At 43.8% G+C, this 20264-nt stretch overlaps 1 protein-coding gene across 1 annotated transcript in view; it reads right to left on the minus strand.

The window, feature by feature from the left end:
* Positions 1 to 900: 900 nt before the first annotated feature.
* LOC147659378 (endonuclease 8-like 2) overlaps positions 901 to 20264 on the minus strand; it is a 146483-nt gene continuing 127119 nt past the window's right edge. Inside the window, exon 5 of the mRNA XM_086951787.1 lies at positions 901 to 2485. Coding sequence (XP_086807913.1) covers positions 2181 to 2485 — 305 coding nt within the window. The 3' untranslated portion in view covers positions 901 to 2180. The remainder of the gene's footprint in view (positions 2486 to 20264) is intronic.

Raw genomic sequence — 20264 nt, forward strand, 5'->3', positions numbered from 1 at the left:
CAACCGGATTATCTTTATCTTCGGGTTAACAGGTTTTGTAGCCTCGGAAGACAGAGGAGACAGTAACCAAGCAGTAAAAAGTCAACAGCAAACACGCACAGTGGAAACAAATCAATCTCACATGTGACCTGGATATCACTCAACGTAAAAGGCACATGAAGTATGAATAGTAAAAATAGTTGTTTCCACCAGGAATTACAAAACAAAATGCGTTTCATTTCGATTGTTCTCATTCCGAGTAATTCTGTAATATCATAACAGTTAATTTTTGTTGTGTGCTAGAAAAAAATAACACCCAACAGCCTGTCCTCTTGCAGGGGTACTTAGCAAGATGGATCGTCACATAAATTCTCTCACTTTGAAGTTAGCGAAAGAAAAGTAAACATCAAGTTCCGACAGAATACGAAGCCTAACATTTGACCTAGTCTTTGAATGCTCAGCAAATGAGGTAAGATAAGAACAGGATTTAAAGGTTTGTTTTCAGATAGTGAGTTCAGGGGAGGATACAGTGAAAAAGTAATGCTCACATGAGAGAAAGTCAAGCTGGACAGTATAAATTAACAAGCAAATGACAGCATACATTAACAAGCAAATGACAAAGCCAACTAGGAAAGATACGCTCTGTAGAGCTGCTCAACAAAAAGAAAAAATAGGTCCCAAAAGTGTAAGCAGTGTAAGGACACAAAGTCATATGCAAGAAGAGGGAAGTGTCGAACACAGAGCTGGCCAGCAGGAATCCAGAGTGGTTTTGAAGTCCACCAATTGCAAGTAATGGGAAGGCTCCAAACCCCCTAACAATATACAATGTGTCTCGAAGAGAAAGTGCATTCACTGTCTATGCAAGACCTAAAACTTGTTGCGCAGCATCAGTAATGAATATAGCATAGTTGACAACATTGTAAAGACACTGTTCTGCTTGAAAGTTTTATTTTCTTCAATTCACAACAGCAGTGTTGGTCATAGACATTCTGTTTACATCAACAAAATATCGGAATTGATACCTCTCGCCCTTCGAGGCTAATATAACATATTCAACAGCTCGAAAGAAACATTTCTTAGAATTTTCTGTGTTTGATTAAATCAAGAACTGAATGTTTCTCTATGACCAACGATTCGTGTTTCCGTCATAGTGCATCAAATAGAAGGTGTGCTAGCACTCATTTGGAAAGGACCAATTTGCAGGATTTTTACCTTGACAACTGCATATGCATGGCAATGTTAAAATTACATTTGCAGTGACAAAATAACATTTTGTAGTGCCAGTTCTACAGTGGATGGGCTGCATCCTAAACTGTGATCAGCGCAAAGCTGAACCCAAGTTTCATGCACTTGCAGTGTCTAAAGCACATACATATAACTCTGAATTTGTCTGAGTTCGTAATGAACTGTGGAAAGCACAAGTTGGAAACAGTCGGCAACGACTGCCACAGTTCCCGAGCTGCGCCATCCTCAAGTCATACGTTAACTCAGAGGAATGTCAGCGCTTTGGTCACCGATCATACCGCAACCCCAGACGTCATTTTGTATTGGTGGGGTGGTACAAAATTGCACTGTGCTGGTGCAACGTTATGTAATCTGGACCCAAGTGCTTTACCCACGATCTACTCTACTGAGCAAATTCCTACATACATCTCAAGTGGCAGTTTACTTTGGACTCAATGTGTCCTTGCCACAGATTACTTAGTACACCACAACTTACTTGCAATGTGCTGTAGCATTTTATTCAAGATAAAATGTATACATTGCAGTTCACATAATGCAAAGCGCTGAAACAGCACCTATGCACTGATATTTTTATTTATACTCTGAAAATCAAAGCAACCCTTAAAAAAGAAAAAAAAATAGACATGGTCCATGCATTTGGAATCCTTCACCTGGGCAATGAGAAACATCTATTGGACAACGTAACTGTTGTCACATATAGCACCACAAACGTCTGTGTGTGCTAGCTGAAAGATCAAAAGTGCTCCATTTTCTGTCTCGATTTGCATACATCACAAATATGGCATTTTTGTGCTACTAGTATGTAAAGGCGATATCTGGTCTTCGATCTTCCCACCATACCTTGGACCAAAAAAATAGAAAAAAACGTAACACAATTCTCTTAGTAACCGTGCAACCTGCTGGTACTGCTAACAAAATCAAAGATGCTAAATATTCACACCCCTCTTCAGCGGGACTCAAGCGTTCTCAACCTGATTTGGGAGAATTTGAGGCTGGCACTCCGGACACCACCAGGTAGGCCTCTTCAATCCTCCTGGGGGCCCGAAGGTGTCCTTCATCACCGGGTGACCCAGGGGACAAGTTTCCTTCAAGTAGATCTGGTGATGCATTCGGATTCCTTGCAGCTTGTTATGCAGCCAATCAGAGGTGAAACGGATGGCGTGATCTAAGATGGACTCCCGAGTCTTGAGGCTCAGAAGCGAGCCTGGTGTTAAGGGGTGGGTCCCAGCTAAAAACAGGATTTCATTTTTTATGATGTTCCCTGAAACAAACAATTCATAATTGTGAGCAGTTAGCATAGAAACCGGATGTCAATAATCTCACAAACTACTTGTACTTTGAAAATTCAACTGCATAGGATTTATGGCTCTTGATAAATAACAGTTTTGCCTCTCTACTGAATTGTAATCCTTTATGGTTGGATGTTTACATGCATAGGACTCACTTGGCAGGAAAATATTGCAGAACGAATCCAATGCTTGTTTGCCAAGTGCAAGATGCTTTTAGGCAACACTGGACAAAACTGTCCAATATTGTACATCTCGCTGCTGGGCAACAGGGTCCTGGTCACGGACATTATTGAGCTTAGCTGCGGCATTGAAAACTATCATGAATGGGGTATAGGCAGTGTACGGAGGCCATATAGGGACATTATACTTTTGGAGGTTACATTTGCAGAGCAAGACAACAGTTTCAAAACCTTGGCTACTTGAGGCATGTTGCAACCTCTCCTCGTTCTCTAGGTCGGGAGACACAAGGTACTTCACTAGACCGGTATAAGCCGCTGAATGCTTTCCAACCAAGCAGTCGGCAAGCTATTCACATCTACTTAAGGCGGAGACACGTACCCCTCAGCTTATGACTCAGAACAGGTTTAGGTATGTGATTTGAAAAGGATACTGCCAATCATAAACACCTCCTATGCATTTGTATTATCCTTGACTGCTCTGTGAAAGACTGTCCCATCTATGTATGACTAGGCACTGCACTCCATGCAGATTGTTATGAAGCCATGTGGAATGTGGTGAATGTGAGCTGGTCAGTGAGATGCTGGGCAGAGGTCGACGAGGGTGGATGGGACCTTCTGTAACTAATAAACTTATTTATACTTTCAACATCCTGGGATAATTCAGGTGGCTACTAGTCACAGCATTCTTACTCACTGTTGTGCAATTGCAAACTCCATCACATTAAAAAACATTTTTTTTTTTATTTGATTAATTAAAATCTTACAAAAAAGTTACCTTAGAAAAAAAGATTTTCAGCATCATTACACATTTAAAACATCGTACAAATAGTAGGTGTCATTAAAAGTAATAGAAAATGTCATTAAGTAATGACTAGATAAAATTTTCCTTAAGACCTTTGGCAATCACATTTAAAATTTTTACAAAAGCAGCATTCATTGGTAGGTCGTTAAAAAACATGAAAACTAACATGATGTACAAATGTGTTGCAACCTTTCTTCTGCAGTGTCCAGTGAGAATTAAACAATTATTGCAAGGCAGAAATACAGTTTTTAGTGAGTAGTCATACAATCCACTCCAGGTGAGGACATTTTCCCATGGGACTTTTTAAGACTTTGACCCGTAGCCCACAAGAAAAGTTATAGAAAAAATGCTAATTTTTCCTTTTGGCTAAAGAGGTAATATAGATATTTTCTCTACAGTATGTAAAACAACAGACAGTATCTTGATAATCTGTAAACTAAAAATGTCCCTTGATATAAAGTAGATTAGGCAGCTATTTTTAATGTAATTAAATTGGACAGACATTAACTCTAAATACTATCAAGATCTTATCTATCTTGAAAACAGTATAAGAAACAAACAACATGGAATGGAATGGTCAAATAATAGTTCCGCCACAGCTAGACAGCTAAACACCGGTGGAGGTAAATGTTACAAGGTGCTATTCAAAAAGATAAGGACAAACGACTTCCAAAACAACAAATCAAACACCTAAACCGCCCTAATCACTACCATCAACTAACTTCAAAATCCTATGAGTCACTGAAATGAATAACCTCCCAATAAGTTTGGCATTTTTTATAACTACTGCCAACTACTGTCCCATCGCCACCTTCATTAAGGGCCACATCTTCAAATAAGCCAAACCAATAACTACACTCTTTAAATCATCTATTATTTAGGGATAATTGGCTGGCACTCCAAAAGCACACACACACAGCTTAAAAGACTTTACATTCCACAGAATGTTTCGGGAACTGCGACCCAATTGCCATCATATCCTTCACCCCAAAACTGACTGAAGAGAAATTAGATGCCAAATGGAGCCACAAAAGAATGCCAAACAACATGCCACTAATGTGAATTCAGGCTGTGGCAGGGACATTTTTCGCTAATAGAGATTACCTTTTTAAACTCATCAATAACAGACAGGTGGAGGCCCATAGGAAAATGCCTCCTTTTGCTTGATTACCATCAATTGTTTTGAAGTGATGTTGCTGATGTTTTGAATCTGTGCACTTGGGCTCTGCTAACCAGACTACAGTGCATGTGCTCTGATACCTAAACCATTGAAATTGTCTATACTCCTAATTAGCATATTTAACTTATCTAGAAGTCCCTAGTATAAGGTACAAAGTACACCCTGAGCCTGTATGTTAAATGTAGAAAGTGGAATGCACCCATTGAGCCACCCACTATAGTGACAGTGCAAACAAGACTATAGGCCTACCTGTACAGTTATAAAAATTCAAATTGGACCTGTCAAAATACCTTTTTGACATAAATAAACCTTACTTTTAAATATTAATAAGGCAACCCTAAATAGGCCATGCTGCCCAGAAGGTAGGGTGCACAATATTTAACCCTTTAATTGCTGCCGTCGGCCATTGGCCGACGGCAGCACTACCTCCCCAGTGCTGCCGTCGGCCAATGGCCGACGAGGCCCCGCCCGCGCACGGAAACGCCCGCACCGCTGCGGAATTACGGCCACGGTTAACGGGTTAAAAGTAGGACATGTAAAAGTTTAAAGCTGAACATGTCCTTAAAGTGCAAACGCCATAAATGCTATTTTCACTGTAGGATGGTTAGCTGTTCCATAGGAAAACATTGGGATACAATATTAAATGTAGTAATTTTTCTGGCTAGTAAACCCCTACAAATTTCACCGTTGAACTTTTTGAAATATATATATATTACAAGACCAACTCATTGCCGAAGTGGGATTTGCAATACATTTTTGGGAAAAGCTACTTTTCCAGCCTAAAGCCCCTGGAGGACAACTTGCATGCACTCCAACTGCCACCTGGCAAATGAATGTCCCTTTGATGTGGAGTGACAATTGCTCCCAGAGACGGACAAAGGGTTGGGTGTGGGGAGGTGCTCCAGTTTCTCTGGTAGGGTGACCATCTGGGATGTGCCCTGGAACTTAATTAAGTTGAAAAAAGACTACCCTGTCACTGGCAAACACTAGCTGACATCTGAGCAGGGCCTTTCTTTGTTCCCCCAGTCAGGCAAGACCAATCCCAATGGAGAGGATATATTCCCGAAATTGGTTTAAGGGACCACAAGTGAGGGGTTGCTCATTTCCACCGTCACACACATGACGTGGGCTCATAGGCTCTGTGAAAGGGGACAAGCTTTCACCATTTTTGATTTGGGCTGAGATGGGCACAGTGGGATTGTTTGTAGAAGGGCACACATGAACTGCTGTAAAAGTGGATAGTGGTACCCCTGGGAACTCTATCCCTATTGGTTAGGCAGGGGCCAGATTCCCCCCCCCCCACCCCCTCCCAGGCAGATGCTAAATGATTCCCCCGATTCACCAATCTAGCTTAGTGTTTAGTTTCAGAAGCTCTCCGTTGGGCACTAATTTTCTATCAGTGGCTCGGGATAACAACATTGTTGGTACGAAGGGAGTCAAACTGATAACAAATTAGCTATAACTGCTTACCCACTATGACACAATGGTTCTTGGTAATGTCCGGCTGTAAACTGTGATTTTATTTTGAAACGGTCCAGAATTTACAGCAGCTGGTGGGTCACACTATGGAAAGGGTAAGGCTTTTGATCAGACTAATTATATGGCTGGAGCATCACCGGCCTGGTTTTCTGGAATCCAGAACCACTGAGTGCTCTTCTTGAGTTCTAAAAACTTGCAGACAACCCCAACCGAAAGCCATATACCACCAAAGAGAGTACCTACAAATAGGCCAAATGCACTCCCATGCCTTTGAGGTAGGTATCAAGAAGGACTAATGACTGCCACTCCATTGAACAATCCTTAACTGATAATTTACTTTTACAGTTGTAGTGGGTCATCAGCCAATTGAGTCTACCTAGAGATCCAACAGGAAAAAAAAACAATGATGCCACATACCAGCAAGGCTGGGGCCCCTCCGTACACTCATGTTGTGTTAACATCCATAAATTCAGGTGCACAAATCACCCAGTAGTATTCTCAGTGTTCGGATGGGAGCATGTATTGAGTCAGTACTCTAACTGTGGGGCTGTAAAACAGAATTTAAAAAAAAACATCTCCTTGAAGGTAGTAAGATCAAGGATGTGTTACATACGTAGAGAATTCCGTAGCTTAGGAGTCGCTACTGAGAAGGACAAATCAACTAGTGTTTTCCTGGAGCCAGGATACATCAACAAGTTATTCAATACATAGTAAAGCTGGCTCACTAGGGGATATGACTGGAGACACATCAAACAGGAAGGGCTAGCAACAGAGGTTATTCTGCCTGGCTAAAGCCTGTACACACTAAATAAGGGCATTGCAGGTGCCCAATCATGCACGAATGAAGGATGAAACCACTATATTTCCTCTCTTTGTGGACAGGTACAGCATGATTTTGCAAAGCCTGCTAATGACAAAAGTATGACTGATGGTATCCAATTAAAAACTATCATCAATTTTAATCCCTCAGTCTTTCTGTGCCTTTGGAGGAACAGGAAAGAGCTTAATTTGCAAAGGCCTGAAAGATGGAGACTAGGGCCACGTGTATCAAATAAGCATTTTGCGATTACCAAATAGCAATTATTACTGAATCCCTATTGAGTAATCGCAAAATGCTATGTATGTAAGGAATCGCAAAGATTTAGCGATTCCTTATTACTACCTAATAGCTGTTCGGTAAATAGAGAATCAATATTAGGTAATATTACTCTATTTTTCTATGGGCAAAAAGGCCCATAGATGGGAATTGTTTTGATTTTCCTAAATGCGCAGTTTGCATTTGGAAAATGCTTCATACATGTGCTAAGGGAATCAAAATTTGCGATTCTCCATTTGTAGTTGCAATTTTAGATAATCGCAGTTTTTGAGATTACATACAATTGATACTACTATGCCCTTCATACATCATGAAACACTATTTTGCATTTGCACACGGACAATTTTACTGAATCACACCATTTGTGAATGCAAAAAACTTTCATAAATGTGGCCCCTAGAGACCTGTCTTTTTATCTACTCGAATCACTGTTTTCTCGGAGCTCAAATTCAGCCCAGTGTCTGCACAATATACAGTGCATTAACTCCAAATTCAATTTCGAAAGGCAGAAGGTGAAAGACTGTTTGCTCCCAGTTTTGGCAAAATCTGCTGAAGTGTGGACAAAGGAAGATCCTGTCTAGGCGGTCTACCTAAACGGAGAGAAGGCAAGGCAAAGACTGGGGCATGACTCAGCACGATGCCTCAGTCAGCTCTGGAAGTCTTGTTGACGACTTACAGCTCTGAAGCTTCAGTGGGGAAAAAACCTGAATCTCAGGCCAAGTCACGGCTCAACCTTGCCGGCTTGACTCTCATCGACAGGTCAGTCACCTTATTGTGTTTTTTCACCAAAATTCTCCAATCTCCTGGTTTGGGGTTCCAAAGTGTCCACAATAACAATCCAAGTTTTTGGAAGCTCTGACTTGCTCCTTGGGATGTTTGTACCGTCTCCCACAATGCATCTGGTTGAAATCCTTTCAGGTCCAGCTGAAGGTAGTCAGCTAATTTCTTCTAGCTCGAGATGATGCAGCTGAAGCTCTTTTTACCAGCTGCTGGCAGGAAGTCCACTCCTTCACGTTTCAAAGCAAGGCAATGTTGTTAGGGCTATAGTTGCAAAGTGTGCATCAGGTGCAGTAATTCCGAATGCAATCCTCTAGGTGCAGGCCAGGGTTCTAGCAGGGAAGTCCTACTTCTTTTAGTTTCAGGCATGGATCTGAGTTGCTGGGCAGCTCTCCCATTAAATTTCCCTAACTCTCCGCTTACAGCCCCTCTGCTAATTCAATTACTGCGGCTCCTGTCTGGCTGGGGATGCAGGATGTGGGGGTGAGCCTGTGTCCTGTCGTTTGCTCTGCAGCTTTCCTCCTGCCAGATGACCTTTTTCTCTATGCAGGTCACTTCACAAGTCATCAGAGCAATTTGGTTCAGCCTGCCAAAGGCTGGTCAATCGGAAGAGGCTACTGGAAGGCTGGATTCTGGTTAATCAGAAACCCAAGTTCTATAACTCTTCGGTTATAGTTATAATAAATCTAACCTTGGCAAGTTGTTGGATTTAGTCTATGATTTTAATACTTTGAAGTATGATTGTAGCCATTGGAAAAGGCCCTTTTTGCTGGGTTATCTTCAAACATTTTGCCTTCTTCCTCCTACATTTTCTGACATGATTTTGTTGACTTTGGGCACTTTATCATTGCTAATCAGTTCTGAAATGCGCATGCGCTTTGTCTAAATTGTATTGGTGATTGGTTTATCCATGATTGGCATACTTGATTTACTAGTAAGTCCCTTGAAAAGTGCACCATGTGTGCAGGGGGAACTGTAACTCAAATGCTACTAGAGGGCCTGCACCACGGATTGTGCCACCCACGAGTATGCCTGAAAACATGTCTCAGGTCTGCCACTGTAATGCCTGCAAGAGCAGTTTTAAACTGCAAGTTTTGACCTGGCAAGTGCGACCAGTTGCCAGGCCCCAAAATTCCCATTTAGTACATGCAAAGCATTAAAAGGTAGGATATGTACTGTTGTGTATTACGCGTCCTAATTTCATTTTTCATTATTGCTCCCATAGGGTAACATGGGGATTGCCTTGAAACATCTTTTAAATGTAACTTCCCATTGAGAGCAGACGGAGATTTTGGTTTTTGGAGCCTCTGAACTCACAATTTAAGAATACATATTTTCGTAAAGTTGTTTTTTAAATTGCGTGTTTGAAAATGCCACTTTAAAAAAATGTGCATTGTTTTGCTTATTGATTCTGTACCTCTGCCTGTCTGTAGAATCTATGTCCAGATTAGGGTGACACTAGGGCTCTTGTGCACTCTCTAGACAGTCACTCACAGGGAGCAGAGGTGTGCTTGAATATCCTGAGGGGCTATCACCATACTGATGGGCTTTCCTAAGCTAGAGTGGTGGGAGGACTGTTTACCGACACCTGAATTGGGCTGTGCCTGTCCTCGTACAAAGCGGTCTCCAGCCCCCTGTAGTGCACCTGGAGCCAGGTCAGGGAAAAGCAGGATCTTGTGCACTAGAAAGACTTTCCTGTGCCATTTGCCTACTTAAAAGGCAGAAAGAGGTATAAGTATTGGACCTCTAACACTCAAATCAGAACACTTCTGGACTGTGGATATTCTGCCAGGAAAAATTGCTGAATGCAGTAGGGGGAAACTGTCACTCTGCCTGTTACTCTGTTGTGCTGGGCTGCTGCTTCTGTGCCCTGGGATTTAAAGGACTGGACTTTGCTTTCTGAATCCGGCTTTCCAAGGATCTCCAAGGGCTTGTGCGCATTCATCTCCTGTTAAGAAGTCTCAGGGACACAAAAGACTTCTTGCAACTCAGTTGGTGATGCCCGACTCTACCAACTGGGAGTTCTATCCTTGCCTGAGGTGCTTCCCTCCAGGTAAAGGGCCTCAAAAGTGGGTTCTGCAGCTGATCTCAGCAAGAACTGATGCAAAGCCTCGCTATGCAGCCTCTCGCCAAGTCTCACTGCATAGCTGGCAGCTCCTCGGAACCGAACAAATGAAGCCCTGCAAAGCTTTACCTCGCAGCCTTCCAGAACAAACGTCAGACGATGCAAAGCCTCGCAAAGCGGTGAATGACCTCCGCAGCACATCGTCCCTGGGTGCCATTTTCTCCATCAACACCACAACACCACAACACAGAAAGAAGCAGAGGCATTGTGCATCACCTCCCCTGCGGCAGTCAGAAACCAACCTCCCTTGTACCAGTAAGGAACCAACACATCACCTCCCCTGCCTAGCAGTGAGGAACTGACGCATCACCTCCCTTGTACAGTAAGGAACCAACGCATCGCCAGCATCTCCCTGGAAGATCCTGTCTAGGCTTGTCTTGTGTATTGGTTTCACCTTTGCACTGTGTTAAGTTAGCATAAGCTTGCTAGAAGTTTAAACGCCATTTTTCCTTTTTCTGCTGCCTCTGCACACAACACATTTTGTTATTACAGCTTTTCGCCTAGTTAGGTATTTTGCTTTACACAATAATAACATGTTTGCTTATAATATCTGCCTTGCTTGGTAAGCTATGTCTGTACAGTGAGTGCCGAGGCCTTCAAGGTTATTTCAACACAGCGCTCATTGTTTGGATTGATCAGCGCTCAGAGTAGACATAATATGGATGCAGCTGTGGCCAACTTTGGGTTTAGGCGCATTTTAATAATGCACTGCGCAAAAGCAGGTGACACACACTTGATGAATATCCGTATGCAGAGAGTTGGTGCAGGAGATGATGTGATCTATTTCTGCTGAACCCAAAGGTATGGGCCCGCCCTTCTAAACCCAAAGAGACCGTCTGTAGATATAATAGAATATACTAGCTAGGGAGGGTAAATTGAGGTTCTATTTAAACCTTTTTCCTTTTGCATTTTAACATGCTTTCACCCTTTGTATTTTATGGAATAGTAACCATGCTGTTAACTTTGTTCCTTATAATATGTTTGCTTGTATTAGCTAAGATACTGCGTTTGAGAACACTACTTCAGAATAAACATTATAAACTCGTACGTGTCCTCATTGACTTCTCGTTCTGGATTGATATGTTAGTATAACTGTTGGACTTGGCCCTTCTGGCAGGTTCACCCCTAATCTTTTTGCTTTAGATCTGTGATCTGTGTGGATGATTTTCTGGTCTGTGCGCACTTTTTCCCTGTGTCCCAGTGAGGTAATATGAATTTTTATGGTCAATTGTGTCCCCTAACGTAGACCCCAACGGCTCCATGTACGTGCTTCAAGTACATGTATGTTCCCTCCACAACCAGCTATGAAGACGCAAATACATTTGCGTCCAACGTTAACATGTCCTCTTTCAGATCCACCATGAATGGGTCGAATATTCAGTTCCTAAGTATGCCGTGCCACCCTCTTTGCATGGTGCACTTTCACGTTTTCCTGGCTCTGGCGAGCTAGGCCCTGATTTCTGCCATCGAGCCCTTTCTTCCTTCTGCCTCTGAAAGCTGCAGCCTGGATCCGCATCCATGACCCTTACCCTACTCCCTGTGCGGCGAGCGGTGCCCGGCTCGGCCTGCTTGCCTGCCAAGACTGTATTTTGCCTTCAAGTTATCTGCTCCGCTCCTCGAAAATACATTCCTGTCTAGTGATTTAGGAAAACATCTCCCCAGCTGCAGAGCAAAGGGCCCGGCCTTTCTGTCTCCATGCAAGTAATTCATTGCTCCCGTTACCATGGTAGGCCCATGGCCCCCTCGCATTACACGTAGACACGTAGTCACATATGCATGCACTAACAGTCAGCATAGAATAGCTTCTGCCCGAGAGACCTTTCCTTCTAGATAATACAGTTCCTCAAACACAAGATATTAGATATGATTTGGGTTTAGGTTGTTCTGACACGCCAGACTTCGGTCTCCACGTATAGTGCTAAATGTCAAGTCCCCTTCACCCTCCAGTTCCACGTCAATCACACGTCATGCTGCTGCGCGCGCATCTCTGCCATATATTTCTGCTGACACTGCAGGATTCCTCTATGGATCCACCCACCTGTAACACTCATGTGACGTTTCTAGCACACACCTCCGTGTACGCCCTCGTGCACGCCTTCTGTTACGTACATGTGTTCTTATCTCTTTTCTCTCAGCTGTTACGCCTTCTGGATCCATCACCATTGTATGCATTTACTATATATATTGTACTCTGTTAATAAAGCATTGTCTATCCCTTCCTGAACCTTCGTGGTGATGGAACATGATACCTGGTTCGAACCAATTCCATTTTATGGAATAAAACCCTTATAAACTCAGATGCCACGGACTCTGCCTCTCATTTTTTGATCGAGTTATTCTTATTGAACTTTACCGCATAAAAATTCCGCATAGGTAAACTTTATTTACCACATAATTTGGCGCCCGAATAGGTACCCCTCCCCCACCTTACGCGCCGGCGGTGCGTTGCAGGCCTAGCCCCCTGCCACAGCCGTGACGGACAACTACGCGTACCCGCAGGATTTCCTGTATCTACCTCAGGCCAACGGAGGTGACTGAGGCTGCGATCGAACCCAGACGAGGCGGTGAGGAGTGCGGAGGATCCCGACCAGAGCCCAGCCGAGAGAGCAAGGTCCGAGGTGTTCAGAGGCCCACCAGTTCCGAAGTTCCGAAGTACCTACGTCACGAGTCGAGTCGAGTCCAGTCCGGTCCAGTCCAGTGTCGAGTTTCCGAGGCCTTCCGTTCCGTGCTTCCCGGTGAGTACCGTTGCTGGGGACGCATCTAGACGGGTGCATTAATTTGTGTCCGGTCAAGACGGGTTTGGGTACACAGACCCGGTCTGCACTGTTTTAGCAGTGTATCTGTACTGTTTAGCAGTATATCAAGTATCCAGCTATCAAGTTATTGTCGGCTCCGAAATGTTTTAATGTGTTTTAATGTCGTGGTATGAGTGATTGTTTGATCTTCATTACTGTGTTTATTGTATTAGCTGTGTCCAAGTCCGAGTAAGTATCAAGTATCAAGGTATCAAGGTTCAGAATGCCACTGTTTTCTAAGCTACGTCAGATAGGAACTAGAAAAGGGATACTCGAGGAAGCTGTTCCCATCCCACCCAGGGACACTCCCGGTTATTTTATGTACCACAAGCATTTAGCAGAGAATCAGAGATGGCCCGCTACAGGGACATGGGATGCCGAGTGCATCATGAGAGTAGAAGAAGCATTATGGAAAAAGAAAGCCAGACAGTCACAGAAAGATGCCATTGAGCTATGGCGTAAAGAATCACACAGACGGACAGAGAAAGCACTCAGAAAAGCAGAGAAAAGTAGAGAGGATTCTGAAAAAGCTAAAGAAAAAGAACTACTAGAAGAAGGAGAACGAGTTAGAATGGAACAACACGATAGACTGAGTAACGCACTTATGACAGGATTGTATCCAGTCCTGGCCGAGGGCCTGCCCAAGGCGACCCCGGAAGCACCGAAAAATCTGCCCCCTCCATTGGTTCCGACTAAATTACGTCACAAGACCGCAGCAGACATTTTTATTTCATCCTACTTGGATGATGTAGCTCCCGCATATGCTAGTGTGCCTGCCCGTGTGCCACCTGCTGACGGTAACCCGCCCCCTGATCATCAGCCCCCAGGTCCGCAACAGCAGACCCCTCCCGCACCGTTTCCTGCACCCGCACCCGTTGTCCCTCCTGGTATTCAACAACTGCATCCGCTTAATCCTTTTGGGGCTGACGCTGCTCAGGCCCCACCCTACAGCCAGGTTATGGTCAAGCCCCCGCTTCAGGAGGTGCTACAGGAGGTTATCAAACACCCCCACCGTTACATCGAGTGACAATGAGAGATTTAGCAAAGGCTCGGACACCTAAAGGTGCACCGGCAGAACAGCTTAGAAGAGAACTTACAGATTGTAGATATGACCCAGTGCCCGGTACAACAGGACCCATGTTGTTAGCGTCCCTACGTTTGAGACGTGTTACAGATTATTTGATATTACTACCAGGAATGCCAGAACATCTAGACAAATTGTATTATTTTATTAGAACAGGAGAAGGACAGGAGTGTGTTGCTGAAGCCATGTCACGTCAGAAAGTAGAGAACAAAGGTTTAATAATGCGATTTATGGTTAATTGTTTAATAAGAGAACAAGATCAGGCAGGTTTTCCCCAAAGTGAAATGGATAGACTGAATAGATGGAGCCAGAATATTGCGGATGGTAAACACGAAAAGGAGAACAGTGTACATACTATGGTTAGAAAGATCCGTAAAGAAATAATAGAAATACATGCCCAGCGAGCACCTGAAGAACAACCTGAATCAGACGGTCCGACTTCCTCGCAGGAGGAGGATAATACAGAGGATCTAGCAGAAACTTCGCATCAGTCAGACAAAAAGATGATAGGATATGTAGGCAGAGAGAAACTCCCTAGGCCGCACCCTTTTGATAGGCCCTTCGACAGACCCATTCGTAAACAAGGAACGTGTGAAAACAAGAAACGTTACCTCTGTCCAATACCAGAAACATTTCACTCTGCCATGTCAAAGCCGATGACTCCTGAACATCTATTTCAGGCTACCGATAAAGTACTTCAGGAACGAATGGGGTACCATGTACTCAATTCCATGGATGAACAAGAATTAGCCAGGTCAGCAGTACAATGGGCTGACAATTCTGATAAATATAATGATGACGCAGTAGCGCAAACCTTTTCGAATCTTTCCCCAGATGAACAGCGACTAGCTGGTATGTACATGATACAACACCTCCTTACGTTGTATAAGAACCAACATTCTGATCCAGGTCCCCTACCTGATGTACTAGTAGAGTTACTCATGAATAAATGGAGAGGCCTGGGTACCGATTTAATTAAAGTAATTTTAGAACATCGACACAGATATAGTGCCTTCCTGAATCCACAGTTTGTTTCAGCTCCTCCCCCAGAAAGGAAAATGTTTTACATAGACAGACAAAATCCCCTGCGAGAAGTACATCCAGTCAGGAATGATGATAACACCCTTACACGTGTGTATGTATATACGCCCATAACTAAAATGGAATTATTGGAAATGAAGAAATTAGTGCCCAGTCATGATAAAGACCCTGCAGGTTTTCACCGTGAAATAAAAGACATGTTACTCATGGGAGACTATACTTTTCCCGACATTATGAAAATATTGAAAGTATTATTGCCTGCCGGTATTTACGAGAAACTCAAAGAAAAAGAATGGGAGGTGGGAGACCAAAAGATAGATTGGGCTGCATTAGAAAATGAAGAAGCGACCCGAACCCCAGGGTTGGGTCTTGGGGACAAAACTAAAGCATTACCAGGATTGTTAGTACAGGTCTTGCCACGATTATTAGCAACTAAAAAGGAGGACTGGGATGCAATCTCAGCCTGCAAACAGAAACCCGATGAAGACACTAGTGATTTTTATTCCCGATTTGAGAAATGTTTTATTATTAATAGTGGCCTGAAACCAAGTAGCGAGTCATACCCGCACCTTTTTGTATCCAAATTAGTCGAGAATTCTCTGCCTCAAGTTAAGAATCGTGTACTGAAAGTCGAGAGCACATGGCAAGCAAACACGCCTTCACAAATGTTACAAATGTTACAGTACCACCAGAACAGAATTAGAGAAGAACATGATCACGAACAAAGACGTATGAAAGACACGAAAATGAAAATGCTAGTTGCTCAGTCAGTTCCAGCTGACGGTCAGAAAAAGGGCATGACACAGTCCAATAATTCAGCAGCTCCTGTTAAAGGGACATGCAACTATTGTAAACAGCCAGGTCACTATGTAAAAGATTGTGCAGTTTTGAAACACAATATATCTACAGGTAAAACTAAAGAGAGACCACGTCAACCTAGACAAGACCAGGTCCAACAACACGTACCACAGAATGTACAGCCTATGCATGCTCCACAACAGACAGTACAGACCGTAGCGGTACCACAGCCACAACCGATTGCCGCAACACAACATACAACACAGCAGATGTACCAATATGCTCAAACTGATTATCTCGATTACCAGCGATACACATGAAACAGCCTAGAGAGGGAGGTTGGCTTGCCTCTTATTGAGGTTCCTGTGGATCAAGAGGGTCCTTACGTACATAGTCAAGTATTAGGAAAAGATAGAAAGTTTTTGATTGACACAGGGGCAAGCAGAACAACAATCAGTCACGACGAGGTTCCAGGGGCACCCCTCTCAGGCTCACAGAATGTTTCCCTTGGATTTTCAGGAAAGCCTATTGTAAATGAAGTATCGAAACCAGTTCCCCTTTTAGTTGGTCCGTTGTCTCGCACTACAGATTTATTGCTCACGAAATCATGTCCAGAAAACTTATTAGGTATCAAAACGCTGAAAGCTCTAGGAGCTGTAATTTGTTGTTCTCCGGAAGGAGTAAGATTGTTTTTGCGTGACTTTAAGGGTCACTATGTGTTGAGAGATATTGATCCCAGATAACAGAATGTTCCTGCACATTTATGGGCACAAGGCCCCACTGATGTAGGTTGTATGCACATTACACCATACCGAGTTACACTGAAACAAGGTGTTGTTTTACCACGAATCCGACAATACAAGTTACCACCAGATGCTGTAGTGGCTTTACTGAAAATCATTGACGAGCTCATTGCACAAGGAGTGGTTGTAGAAACCGACTCGAATCTATGTAATTCCCCTATCATTCCAATTCTTAAACGTACTGATCCGAATGCTCCCCCAGTTAATCGATTAGTGATCGATTTACGAGAATTGAATAAATGCATTGTACCACAGTACCATGTGGTTCCAGACATCTCTTCATTATTGACAGCTATTGATTCAGAGGCAACGTTCTTTACTGTAATTGATCTGAAGAACGCCTTCTTTAGTGTCCCAATTGATCCAGAAAGCCAATATCTTTTCGGATTCTGTTTAAATGGCCGAAGCTTCAAATTTGCACGCGCACCTCAAGGATTCACAGAAAGCCCCAGCATCTATAGCCAAGCATTGAAAAGACAACTTGACAGTATTCACATGCCTGACAACACTGCCCTACTTCAGTACGTCGATGATCTATTGATCACCGCCCGTAGTGAACCAGAATGTGAACAAGCGTCACTGACAGTTTTACATTTCCTGGCTGACAAGGGACACAAGGTGTCTCCTTCGAAGCTGCAATTCTGTGTTCAGCAAGTGGTATACCTTGGGCACTTGCTGTCCAAAGGGGGGAGACAGCTAACACCTGACCGCATCCAGTTAATTGTAAACATGTCACAACCCAAGACACAAAAGGAGGTACGGGCCTTTATAGGCCTCACTTCTTACTGTAGACAATGGATCCCTCAGTACGCATTTCTAGCCAAGCCACTCATACAGTTGACAACTCAGGAGGCAGCGACTTCGACTGTCCTCCCTTGGACTCAGGAACATACACAAGCTTTTGACGACTTAAAGAAAGCCTTATGTCAAGCACCAGTTTTAGCGACACCATGTTACAGCAAGCCTTTTACACTTTTTGTCACAGAACGCGAAGGTACTGCATTGTCAGTACTCACCCAGGATCAAGCAGGTTCACACAAACCGTGTGCTTATTTTTCTAGTACATTAGATCCAGTAGCCCAGGCTCTGCCTGCGTGCTTGAAATCTGTGGCAGCAACAGCTCTAGCAATCAGACAAAGTGATTCCATAGTGTTAGGACACCAATTGACAGTACAAGTTCCACATTCCGTGGAAGTCCTTTTAAACCGAACACAGACTCAGCACTTGACTATAGCACGACTGACAGGTTATGAATTGACATTGTTTCAGCCACACATAGAAATCAGACGTTGCAATACATTGAACCCTGCTACACTTCTGCCATTAAGTGAGACAGACCCTTTGGCACATGATTGTGTTGAAGTCATTACCATTACGACGAAACCCAGACAAGACTTGACAGACACTGTATTACCAGATCCAGACCTGACACTTTATGTGGATGGTTCATGTATGAGAACAAGTACAGGAGAGTTAGTGGCCGCATATGCAGTCACGACAGAAACTGAAGTCATAGAAACGAATCGTATTGACACCCTGTCAGCCCAAGCAGCAGAGCTCATCGCTCTGACCCAAGCCTGTATTCGAGCCAAGAATAAGAAAGTTAACATATACACAGATTCACGTTATGCCTTCGGAGTCGTACACGTCTTCGGTGTACTCTGGCGAGAGAGAGGTTTCTTGACCTCTCACGGAGCTAAGATCCAACACGGTCCCCTCATTCAAGCTCTGTTAGACGCAATACATTTGCCTACAGCGATATCCATCATGAAGTGCAAGGCACATACGAAAGTCACAGATACCATTTCCCAGGGTAACGACCTGGCAGATCGAACAGCCAAGCATACAGCTCAGACTCAGACTCACGCAACTGATCTGACAAAGACAGTAGTCCCGACATCAACACATTGCATGACAGTTAGGGATCCCGCCCTAGATATAATTGACATACAGACACATGCTACACCAGACGAAATCAAGAAATGGATTGAACTAGGAGGGATCCAGACAGAACAGGGATGGATGACGAAGGGGAAAGCCACATGGTTTCTCCCCGACTCTATGGTTCAAGTTCTCATTAACACAGTACATAGTCCTGCACATTTAGGAGAAAAAGCCATGTTAGACAGTATTCAAAACCTTTGGTTCAATAAGCATTTACGAGCAGCAGCAAAACAGAAAGTGCGTACTTGCATGATCTGTTGTCAGTTCAACCCAGGTAAAGGCATTCCCATAGAGCAAGGTGGATTTCATCCTCCCGATCACCCTTTTGAAGTCCTCCAGATGGATTATATCCAGATGGAACGTTGTCGAGGATTCAAATATGTCCTCGTAGTTGTATGTGCCCTATCCCGATGGACAGAAGCATATCCAGTCCCAGATTACACTGCTCCGACCACTGCCAAGCAGCTGGTACGTGAATTCTTCCCCAGGTATGGTTTGCCCCGAATCGTGTACTCGGATAATGGTCAGCCATTCTCGTCCGAGCTTATGAAGCAGGTATCACTTCTGCTAGGTTATCAGTGGAAGTTCCACTGTGTCCGACATCCCGAGGCAGCAGGTCTCGTAGAGAGACATAATCAGACCCTGAAAATACGTCTCGCCAAGATATGTAGAGAGAAAGGCGTTGACTGGATAGTAGCTTTACCAGTTGCACTCTTTTACATGAGAATGATAGCACATTCAAGAACAGGGCTATCCCCGTATGAGGTGGTCTTTGGTAGGCCACCGAATATGTGGGGTACGCCTCTGCCTCTTAAAATAACAGATGTTGACTGTAATATGCTGACAGATTACCTTGCCTCCTTGATGTCTGCACTACAATCATGTCGTTCACAGGTAGCTGCAGCCTTTCCCGACAACACCGAGGTGAAGCCACACGAGATCGTCCCTGGAGAATACGTTTTTATCTGGAATTTCGACAGGAGGAGTCCGCTGGAGCCCCGTTGGCAGGCGCCGAAGCTTGTGTTATTGACAACAAGGACAGCAGTGAAAGTGGAGGGCCGCAAGGGCTGGCTCCACTCGAGTCATGTGAAAAGACACTATGGACTGCCGCCAAAACTAGACTCTCAGCCCTGCCCCCTTCCAGAGACTGATACTAAACTCCCCCTGGTAGAGAAAACTCCTTCTCAAGAATTTCGTATGAAGTTGAGGTCTAGCAAGTCAGACAGTTTAATTGTTTAAGTCCTCCCCTAGGTGAAGCGGTTAGACAGGTTCCTGACATGTACAAGTTAGACCCCAATAGAGAGAGAGATAGACAGAAACAGATCAAGAAACATGAATATTGTAAATCTCTCCGCAGTCACTGCATTGTGACCTTATTGATTATGTTTTTTCTGAGTCTTATGATTATTGCTGCAAGCATATTGCTACACATGTACTTTCCTATTTTCACACGTGCACATTCTTCTTCAAATAACACTGCCGAGCATACTTTCAGTGAATTGCCCCCTCACGAGTTATCTTACCGACTTGCGCTGCGCAACAATACATTCATTAGTATGTTACATCATTCCCATCAGACCAGCAATGCTACCAATTGTTGGATATGTGGCCGACTCCCTCCCTATCAGAAATACAAGGGAGTTCTGCC

Source organism: Lissotriton vulgaris, unplaced genomic scaffold, assembly GCF_964263255.1.
Source record: "Lissotriton vulgaris unplaced genomic scaffold, aLisVul1.2 SCAFFOLD_1506, whole genome shotgun sequence".
Classification (NCBI taxonomy): domain Eukaryota; kingdom Metazoa; phylum Chordata; class Amphibia; order Caudata; family Salamandridae; genus Lissotriton; species Lissotriton vulgaris.